Source organism: Camellia sinensis, chromosome 2, assembly GCF_055761805.1.
Source record: "Camellia sinensis isolate YWXY chromosome 2, ASM5576180v1, whole genome shotgun sequence".
In the NCBI taxonomy this organism is placed as follows: Eukaryota; Viridiplantae; Streptophyta; class Magnoliopsida; order Ericales; family Theaceae; genus Camellia; species Camellia sinensis.
This window is the reverse complement of record NC_138962.1, coordinates 38807501-38818003: the sequence shown is the minus strand read 5'-3', so window position 1 is coordinate 38818003 and position 10503 is coordinate 38807501. Positions and strand designations below refer to the sequence as shown.

The window sequence follows — 10503 nt, the reverse complement described above, 5'->3', positions numbered from 1 at the left end:
CTAAGTTTTCATTCACAAGTCACATCCATCTAGTATAACAAATTGAAACAATACATAATTCAGATTTACAGCATCAGGAAAATTGCTTAATCCACTAAGTTGCCTTGATAGCCAATCAAAAAATCCTTGCGCCCTTCCGTGCCACGCTTCGCATCCATCAAAGCAGTAGTGATGTAAGACACCTAATAAAGAAATAGAATTGGAAAATTTATCAGAGAAGCATGATAGTGGCAGCAACACTGGATTGCAAACCCGTATCTTTGCAAAAATCAATTAAATCCTATAAACATGTACATCGTATTGAGACAACTACCTAGCATAATAAAACTGTACCTGTTGTTGTACTTGCAAATTTCAGTACACGATGATTAATAAGCTAACAACCATAACAAATACAGGCATAGTTAACTATCAAAGCTCCATTGATTCAGTTCACTTTTATATATGATTTCTAATTACACAAACACCCTTCAAGAATCTCTAATTATTTTCTCTTTTTTTTTTTTTTGATAAATATTCAAGAATCTCTAATTCTAAATACATATGCAACACAAATCATAACCTTAATTTAAATTAATATCCCTTCAAATTTCAACTGGAAAAAAGTTGAAAACAAGAAAACCAATTGGAAGCCAATTTGGTTTATGCACAATCCCAATCCTCTCTCTCTCTCTCTCTCTCTCTCTCTCTCTCATAATATACCAGAACCATTATAGAAATTAGTCAAAAAACAAGATAACCCAATAGAAACATAGAAAGACAAGATCCAAAACCAAAGGTAATTGCCAACCTTGATTCAACAGTCGGCTGCATATGGGAACGACTTGCATGAAAGGTTCAAGCTTCTGGTGCTTTGCTAAGAGCTATGCCAAGTATTGACTACAAGAAATTAAGAATACCCAGAAACATATAAAACCCAATTCAATCAAAGCTATAAACTCATCAAAAACTACCCAATCATTAGAATCGAAATCGAATCGAAAAGGATCGTATAATATACCTATCAACATCTGGGTTGGTCCTTATATGTGGAGAAGCAGTTCTTACAGGTGAGAAACTTGAATTCTGGGGGAACAAACTAGACATGGCTGGCTGTGATGCAAAAATGATTCTTGAATCTTGATTTGAGATAAAGTTCAAAACACAAATGAAAGGTTTTTTTACCTGAGAACAAAAAAGAGAACTTTGAATGGTTGAAAGGTCGGTCTTGACAGCAAACCCTCTGAAAATGAAGGAAAGAAGATATGCTGGAAGACACATGGCATATGGAATTTCCAAGAAGAAGTGATATGTCAGATGGTTTGTATTCCAGCATTAATGGTGGGTTCCCAATGTGGGACAGCTACTCATTTTTTCAAACTAAACCAAAGAAAGAAGATTGCATTGGCCTTGCAGAAGCTATCACAAAGAGCATTCTTTCAACAGGTAGATTGCTTTCAAAAGTGATATGCTCTCATAGGGGAAGATTTACACCAAGACTTATCTGTTTGGTTCTCTATTGACAGGGCGTATAGACCTCCAAAGAAAATTATTTTGTAGCATACAACTGGTTAGTTTCGGAGTTTGTGTAAATTGCGCAGAGTACTACTTTACATATACTAGTTTTGGCATAGAATTAATGATACTGTTATTTGTTTTAGTTTGGTGGTGTTGCTTTGACAGCTGGTCTCATTTCTGCTGCAGAAGAGAGGTTTGTTTAACTCTTGCTTATGTAGTATTAAAGAAAGTACTAGCTTAATATAATCTATTATGATGCTTTATACATTACACAATTTGAAGAGATTCGTAATTTAAGTCTGAACAAGCAGAAACACATTACAATAAGCTCTCATCTTAAAAGTTTATGTAATAAGCTCTCATCTTAAAAGTTAACCAGAAACGACAGCTACTTAGTGGTTTCATCTGAGGGAATATACGAAAAGCTTACCGTCCAAGATGTCTGTGATCTTTTGCCGTACAGACATTCCAAAGGTTATGAAATGTTAAAGCTATTCCCTTCTTGCGATTATCCATCAGCCGAATGCATAGTAAAGACTGCCTTTGAAGAAGGCAGCATGGATAACTTGTCAGCCATTGTGGTTCCATTGAAGTCGGCTGGTCTTCTGTATAAGAACCTGCAAAATAGAAGCAGCAATGACCAAGCATTCAGTCTTTAGCTTTGCATTGCTTAGGATATTGTACAGTAATGACAATATACTAATTGGTTGAATTGGATTTTATTTTATTTTTATTATCAATCGACACGAGATGAGCTACAAAAATTACAAATATTATGCGAAGTATGTTAAACTAGACATTCACGAGTACATCATCATTATTCTACAGTCAAATGTATTGACAAAAAAAATTCTTTTCCTTTCCCTTGAACAAATCCTAGGTCCCAAACATAGCATGGTAGTATTCTACCCACAATGTAACAATTATAAAAAATATATTAAAAAAAAACACTCCAAAACCTCAATAGTACATGAAAACTCTAAAACTCTTAACTTTCAAAAGTTATCAATCCTATCTCAAATGAGTTTCAGAGCAAATGAAAAACATGCTCTGTTTGTCGAAGTAGAAACTTGAAGAATATCGATCTGATTGCAGATGCCTTTTGAAAGGCTAAAATGGCTGATTTTCCAAAATCACAAATTCTGTCCAGCGGGTTCTTGGGGAAAACCAGTAAAATTCAGTGGAATTACAACAGCTGACAAGTTGTCCCTACTGCCTTTCTTGAACGCTTTGTTGACAATGCGGTCAGCCAATGAGGAAGAGGATGAACATGAACATGAGCTTTTGGACATTTCATTTACTTGGACATTTGCATCCCATAAAAGATCACAAACTTTCTGTGGTTTCAAACTCTCGAATATGCCATCAGATGCAACAACCAAATAGCAATCATTGGCAGTTAAATGCCGCCAACCTATCACTTCAGGCACGGGACTAACACCATATCTGACAGTTCAAACCAAAATAAACTGTGAAAAAACGTCTCATCCCTAGTTATATCAGCCATGTAATAATGATCAGTGCAAAGTTCACACGTTTGACAGAGAATGATAATATCAGAGATCGGCAATGGGCTCACCAAAACTATTTGAAAATTACATAATTCTCATCATTACCATAGGATGATGGCTAAAGAGCAGAACTAACAGCAAAAGATAAAAAAGTGAAGAGGAAAAAGATGAGCAGCCTAAGCTAACTTTAGCTTCCGAAAATTCACCTTTTTAAGTACACATCACCAATAGATCGGGATACAGCTAAGATACCATTGACACGAGGCACACCCCACAAACGTACAAACCCACCAGCAGCTTCTATTCGGGCTCTCTCATCATCTCTATCTGGATGATGATCTCTTGTCAGTTCTTCCACATCAAGCACTGTTATTGAAGCACCTGTTATGTCCAAATGGCTTGAAATAAGACTTCTAATTATGGGTATACATGTAGATTAGTTGTCATATGCTAATAACATGCAAGACAAGTGTATTTTTTTAATCTAGCAGTGCCTAGTGAATGTGAGTCCAACCACAAAGGGACTTGATAATAATGGGAAGAATTAGACCTTCATCCCCCAACGCAGACTTGATTTTCTCCGAGCACAGGAGTGCTTTTGAATCACCAACACTAGCAACTAAAATTTGACCATCCACCAAGAGAACGATGGTGGCCGTGGATCCAGAAATATATCTGTTATTGAAAGCTTCCTAGGAATGTAGGATGATCACAACAAACTAATGAGAAACACTTGTGGTGAGAAAGAAAAATGTAAAGACTGAATACTTACCAGTGAAAATTTTGTATCGATATCATGAATTGTCCTCAACAAAGCTTTCTGCAGAATTTCATGCATTGATTCATCACCAGATACAGGTAGACCTTCATCAGAACTATGACGACATAACAAAAATAAATCAGATATCACTAACCCATGCTAAAGGTGGTATTCTTATTTTAAAATGTCAAACGGGTCGATATTTGAACGATATAAATAATACACAAACAAAACAAAAAATAAAATTTAAAAGTTCAAGTGGATGCAATAATAAAACTACAGAAATCTCAGAAAAAGGGTCACCATGTGGATAAAATGGAAATATTGAAATGCAATTAGAGACTTTTAAGATGAGTATGCAAATAAATTCAAAAGCAAAAACTATGTTTGAGAATAAAAAGCTTCAAATTTTTGGGGAAAGCTTATGTAATATTCCGGAGAGGTCACTGCTGGAAAAAATCAAATTTAAGTCAATACCCAAATTAACCAATAGACAGACTGAATTTTAAATTGGTCCCAACTCAAACCATCATCTGATTCTATTTATATAACTACAGCAGACAGGATAAGTAAATCTTTCTACCCATCATCTTAACAATAATTTTGTCAATAATTTTGGCCTATCATAAACTCAAATTTTAGCCTATCTTTCTACCTCTTCCAAGGTTTTCCTCCTATTTGTTATTGGAGCTGCAGAACATAAACTCAAATTTTAGTCACTCTACGTACTCTGCGGGTCCATCAGATAAAATCCAATAAAATTTTGATGCACATATAAACAAACACACAGATACATGGCTTTTGAAGACATTAAAAATTAAAAATTAAAAATCAATCAATCAAGATTTGCCTAAAAATCGATCAATAGAATAAAAATCAATCGCGATCAATAGAAATCTTCAATGACCTTGGACAATCGAAATCTTCAATAGAAATCAATCGCGATCAATCAGCTTCTTATACAGTTATTAAAAGCTTATGGGATTGTTGATTGATTGGTGAAGTGAACAAAAGCTTCAATGACCTTGGACAATTGGAAAAAAGAGCTACTGAGCAAAGGAAAGATCCACACAGTTAAACTATTAATGAAAATTCATGGAGAAAATTTAGACTAGAACCAGTAGTACCCATTAAGCCTTAATTATTCACTACAGAGACAAGAAAAAATAAAAAATAAAATCACTATATATAGATATCAAAAGATGCAAATAAAAATTCAACATAATTTGTCTGCGTGGTTTGGAAATTAAAAATTTCAAATTACCTGTTTGGCACTTCACTGATCAAGATACTCACAGTTTAAGCTTCAGAGTGGGATAGTTTCGACTTCTAGCTGCAGCATCTGCTATTCACCTGGCAATGAGGTCAGTGCGATGGAAAATAACATTCATGTTTTTGTTAGGATTTATAAATCTGATTAAATCACAACCTCACAACTAGTAACACAATAATCTCCTCAGTCTTTTTGTCTCGGAGAAGCACATTACTGGCTCAAGATGCGAGGACTAAACACTAATGGTGAAACTTTAAATGCTGATAAAGTGGAACATGTCTCTCAATGTTCGTAAAATATAGGTGATTTACATTTGCAAGTGATAATTTTAGGACCACAAAGTCATAGAAGTTGATCAATGATCAAATCCATACCACCGTTAATTGCTTGTTGAAGTTGATCAATGACCTAATTGTTTATTGACAAAAAAACATCCCAATCCAAGTATACATTGAACTGTGCTTGTGTGTGTATGTGATGTATAATGTATGGTTGAGAATAAAATCGAAGAGAATACATAAATATAATATCATACTGAAGATGGGCAGGTTTGCCACATTGAGCACAGGATAAGGTATCTGACCCACCAACCATCACTGCACAAATCAATTCATATCACAGAACAACGTTATTATATCACTGCACAAATCAATTCATATCACAGAATTGATTAATTATTGACCAGTCATGAAAAAAAGGAACAGCTGAGCCAGTGCATATATTTTGTGAGAGTTCCTAACACCTTAATGAAAATCAAAATCAAAGAGAGATGAGAGAGGAGAGAGGAGAATCAACCAAAAAAAGGGAACTAGTATAAACAAAATTTCTTACGTCAATAGCAGAATAAGTAGAGGTCCAACTTATCAACATTAGGTAAGTTCAGTCACCCTTATCTAAAACTTACAACAACATATCCTATCAGAAAGGGCATTGCTTCATGTCTCAAACCACTCTTCAAGTAACCATTTCTCGAAAACCCCACATTATCTGATCGAAATTGTTATTTCTGTGAATGTAAAGCCAAAAAGTCCCTACTATCACCCCAATATATAATTAGGATATCCTTAGTTCATCATTAGAGGAAAAAATGGTTTTCATTGCTTGAACGGCTGGACAAATGACAGAATATTGGTGATTGAATATGGCTTTCCTAAATTTGATTCAGCTCCAAAGGTCAAAAGAAAATCAATGATAAACATTTGGAAAACCAAAATATTGGAAGCACATAGTAAATGAAGTTATGGACAAATTCTAACCCCATGCTACTCAAATCAACAAAATAACAATCGGTCCAAACAGACAACAAACCTGTTTGGTGCAGCTTTTTTCAAGCAGAAAGTTAACAATTACAAACCATAAGTTAAAAGCATTTCCTCCTCAACTTCGTAATTGTCAGTTTTTTCAGCTAATTTAAGTTGTTTTTGCCTCACATGTTGTATAACCAAACACTCTACAACAGATTCACAATGTAAAGAGGAAAAAAAACAAAAAGCAACCCCAATAAGCTTCACCAGGGGGGGACAAAGCAATCCAAATGACTAAATTAAGGCCATTCTAGTATTAAGTTAAATGCATTATCCTCAAGAAAGAACCGAAAAAGAAAGCCACATTAATGCTAGACAAGAGGCAAAAACAAGGAAAGACAGACAGAAAATCATGGTAATTCTTTACTTTACCTTATCATTGACATTTGCATCTTTGAACCTCTGAGTGTAAATATACCGTCCAGGAAAAACAATATATTGCCAACCCCCAATCTACTCAAAATTACCAACAACAACATACCAGATCATAAGTTAAATAAACAAAAATCAAAATAATCACAAGGTTACTCAATTACAAAGGTAATAATACTAAAAACAGAAACATCCAAATAACATCAAAACAATCTAACTAGCATAGACAACAAGAATTGGTATCATATGGATAACCACAAAATTAACTCTGAAACACAAATTTCCAAAAATTTACATCTGGGTCATGACAAGATCACCCTAAAACTTACTCTAACGAGGTAATTAACAGTTTTAAAAATTGAGGCTCTATAGCACTTTAACGATTTTTTATACAAAATTAATAAATAGTTCGATTTTTTATTCAAAATTAATAAATAGTACACAGATAAACTTTATTCTCAGACTAAAGTTAAAACCAATCATATTTTTCTTGAAAAGTGTAACTTTTTTACTTGAATGTAAAAACTTAAGGGGAAACAAAGGTTTTATATGCTCAAAAGAACAAACAAAGGTTTTATATGCTCAAATGAATTATGAAAACCAGAGAAACTCACATTATCTTGATCAATTTCTGTGACCGTATCATCCAATTGAACATCACGTAGACCAAAGTCTCTGCAAGCCTGTTGAAGCTCATCAATCGTTATATAACCACTACCATCCTTGTCAAAGAAAGAGAATGCTGCGATCAAATTCTCTTCTCTATCCATCTTATTTATGTGCAACGTAGCAGCAATAAATTCACCATAGTCAATTGTTCCACTGTTGTCAATATCTGCCTATCAAAGTTCCTCATTTAATGGAAAATTTAACTAGACAATCAATTGAAAATGAAAAAAAATAAAACTATAAACTTCTGCATGATAAATCTATTTACTGCATTCATAAGGGCCTTGATCTCAGACTCCATTAGTTCGGAGCCTACTCTTTTCAAGCCTACTCTTAATGGAAAATTTAACCAGACAGTCAATAACCCAATAAATTGTCAAATTATAGAAACCCAATACATGGTAAACAATGAAAAATTAACCAAATGTAAGAAAAGGAAAGGAACCAAGACCACCCATTGCCAATAAGGTTATAAATCAAACAAGAACACAAGAAATTGCAAATTTACAAATCAAAATCAACAATGTCTAACCAAATGAAACAGAGCAAGAAAGTGAGAAGAACCCAAGAACCAACCAGGTTTATAGAAAATCGAGAGCCCAAAATCAGTGGCCTTGAGCTTGGTGCCCTCGTCAGGAGTATCGAACAAGAAATTCTCAGGCTTGAGATCTCTGTGCATTACCCCAAGAGAATGACAAGCCTCCACAACCCCAACAATGGTCTTGATCAATCCCGAGAGAGACTCCGAATGATTGATTCAATGTGCCTAGGGTTCGAATCGAACGCAAAGACGAGAGAGAGAGCGAGCGAGCGAGCGGTTCGTTGTTTGCTTGTTTCGCACCTATTTCAAAGAGAGATGAGAGAGGGAGCGCTTGAGTTACCACTCGTCGAGGGGCTTGACGGAGTGGTCTGCACAGTGGATAGTGAGGAGGAGCTTCATGCGGGGGACTAGAGAGAGGTCGTTCTCGATTTCTAAGGTTTCGATCGGCCGGAGAGTCTCTGACGACAGTGGATTGGTCATCCTCTTCTTCTGCTTCTGTTTCTAACTAAATTGGCGCTCTCTCTATTCGGCACTATGAGCTCTCTCTCAGCTTGTTTTGCTTTCACGGTGGTGAGGGACTTCGGTGAGCTAGAGAGAGTGGCCACCGATTGAGAGAGAGAATACAGAGAGAGGGAGAGGGCGGATCAACATATACAGAGACACAGAGAGCGAGCTGGAGACAGCGAGGAGAGACGGGGATTAGAAATGGCGACCAAATTTTATAAATGGCGACCAAATTTTGATACGGAGAGTGGGTACAAAACGACGTCGTTTTATAAATGACGACCAAATATTTTTTTGTCGCAAAAAATTTTCATTTCCCCCTCCATGTTTCAAATTTCCCTCCCACACTTTTCGCGACCAAATGATCAGATTAGTCGCAGAAAAGGGACCTTCGCCGACAAACTTTTTTAGTCGCCAAATCTCAATCAACGGCGACTAAAATATTAGTCGCTAAAAATACTAATTTGGCGACTAATTTTTTTTGGCCGCCAAAATGTAACTTTCCGCAACCAAATTTGAAGTTGGTCGCCAAAAGCATACCAATTTCTGCGACTAACTCATTTTTGGTCGCCAAAATGTGATATTCTGCGACCAACTCATTTTGGTCGCCAAAAATAATGATCATTCGCGACTAATTAATATTTTGGTCGGCAAATGTCATTTTTTTGCGACTAAAATTTTTTTGGTCGGCAAAAGTGGTCGGCAAATATGGAGAGAATAATTGACAGAGCAAACAGGCTTGAATATGGAGAGAATAATTGACAGAGCAAACAGGCTCTTTGTTTTCAATTGTATTAATCCTTACGGGGAGACTCCATTTTATAGGAGTGATTATACAACATTTGCAAGACAATATAATAAAAAGCTACTAGACAACATAATGAAAGGCAACAATCATAATTAAAGGCACAACATATAAAACTAAAAGTAGCCGAAAGGAAATGGCACTAACTAAAGCAAATTGCACTATCTAAGGCATCTGATGACTACTAATGACACACAAATATAATATATACATTATATATATTATATATTATTAATAATGAAAAGAAGCTTGATTTCAAACACTCCCCCTCAAGCGACGTTGTAGATGTTAATCATTCCCAATTTGTCCGTCAGATCTTCAAAGCTAACTCGAGCAAGAGCTTTTGTGAGAATGTCAGCCTTTTGGCTCTTTGTTGGAGTGTAGCTGACTTGAAAAACTCCTTCTTCAATCTTTTCCTTGATAAAGTGTCGATCTATCTCCACGTGTTTAGTTCGATCATGATGAACCGGATTCTTAGCGATACTGATGGCGGCTTGGTTGTTGCAGTATAAAACCATGGGATGCTCAGATGGAACCCGTAATTCTTCTAACAGTCTGTTCAACCAGATTCCCTCACAGATACCTAGGGCCATAGCACGAAATTCTGCCTCAGCACTACTACGGGCTACCACTGACTGTTTCTTGCTTCGCCATGTAACCGCGTTCCCCCAAACAAATGAACAATAGCCAGAGGTTGATCTTCGATCAGTCACTGAACCTGCCCAATCTGTATCTGAAAAAATCTCAATTTTTCTATTTGTTGTTCTTTGGAAGAAGAGACCCTTTCCTGGTGTCATTTTTAGGTACCTCAATATTCTGGTGACAGCAGTCATGTGTTTTTCAGTTGGATTATTCATGAATTGACTGACCACACTAACAGAGAAGCCGATGTCTGGCCTTGTATGAAAAAGATAAATGAGTTTTCCCACAAGACGTTGATATCTCCCTTTATCACTTGGTGCACTACCGTCACTTTCTTCCAATTTGATAGTTGTGTCCATAGGAGTTTCTGCAGGCTTGCATCCTAGCATCCCTGTTTCATTTAGTAAGTCTAGAACGTATTTACGTTGTGAGACTGCTATACCTTTCTTTGACCTAGCAATCTCCATTCCAAGAAAGTACTTAAGATTTCCAAGATCTTTAATCTCAAATTCCTTTGTTAGGAATTTTTTAAGTAAGCCAATTTCCTCTTCATGATCACCTGTTAGAATTATGTCATCCACATAAACAATGATAATTGCCAATTTCCCTCCTAGGGAGTGCTTCA

General features: G+C 35.9%; 1 protein-coding gene across 1 annotated transcript; it reads right to left on the bottom strand.

The window, feature by feature from the left end:
- Window positions 1-2535: 2535 nt before the first annotated feature.
- LOC114284655 (putative protein phosphatase 2C 51) lies at window positions 2536-3970 on the bottom strand. Its single transcript, XM_082913512.1, has 4 exons — window positions 3781-3970; window positions 3559-3700; window positions 3215-3389; window positions 2536-2943 (listed from the first exon to the last, which is right to left on the bottom strand). The coding sequence occupies exons 1-4, from the start codon at window positions 3844-3846 to the stop codon at window positions 2631-2633; spliced, it is 696 nt and encodes a 231-aa protein (XP_082769638.1). The 5' UTR covers window positions 3847-3970; the 3' UTR covers window positions 2536-2630.
- Window positions 3971-10503: the final 6533 nt, after the last annotated feature.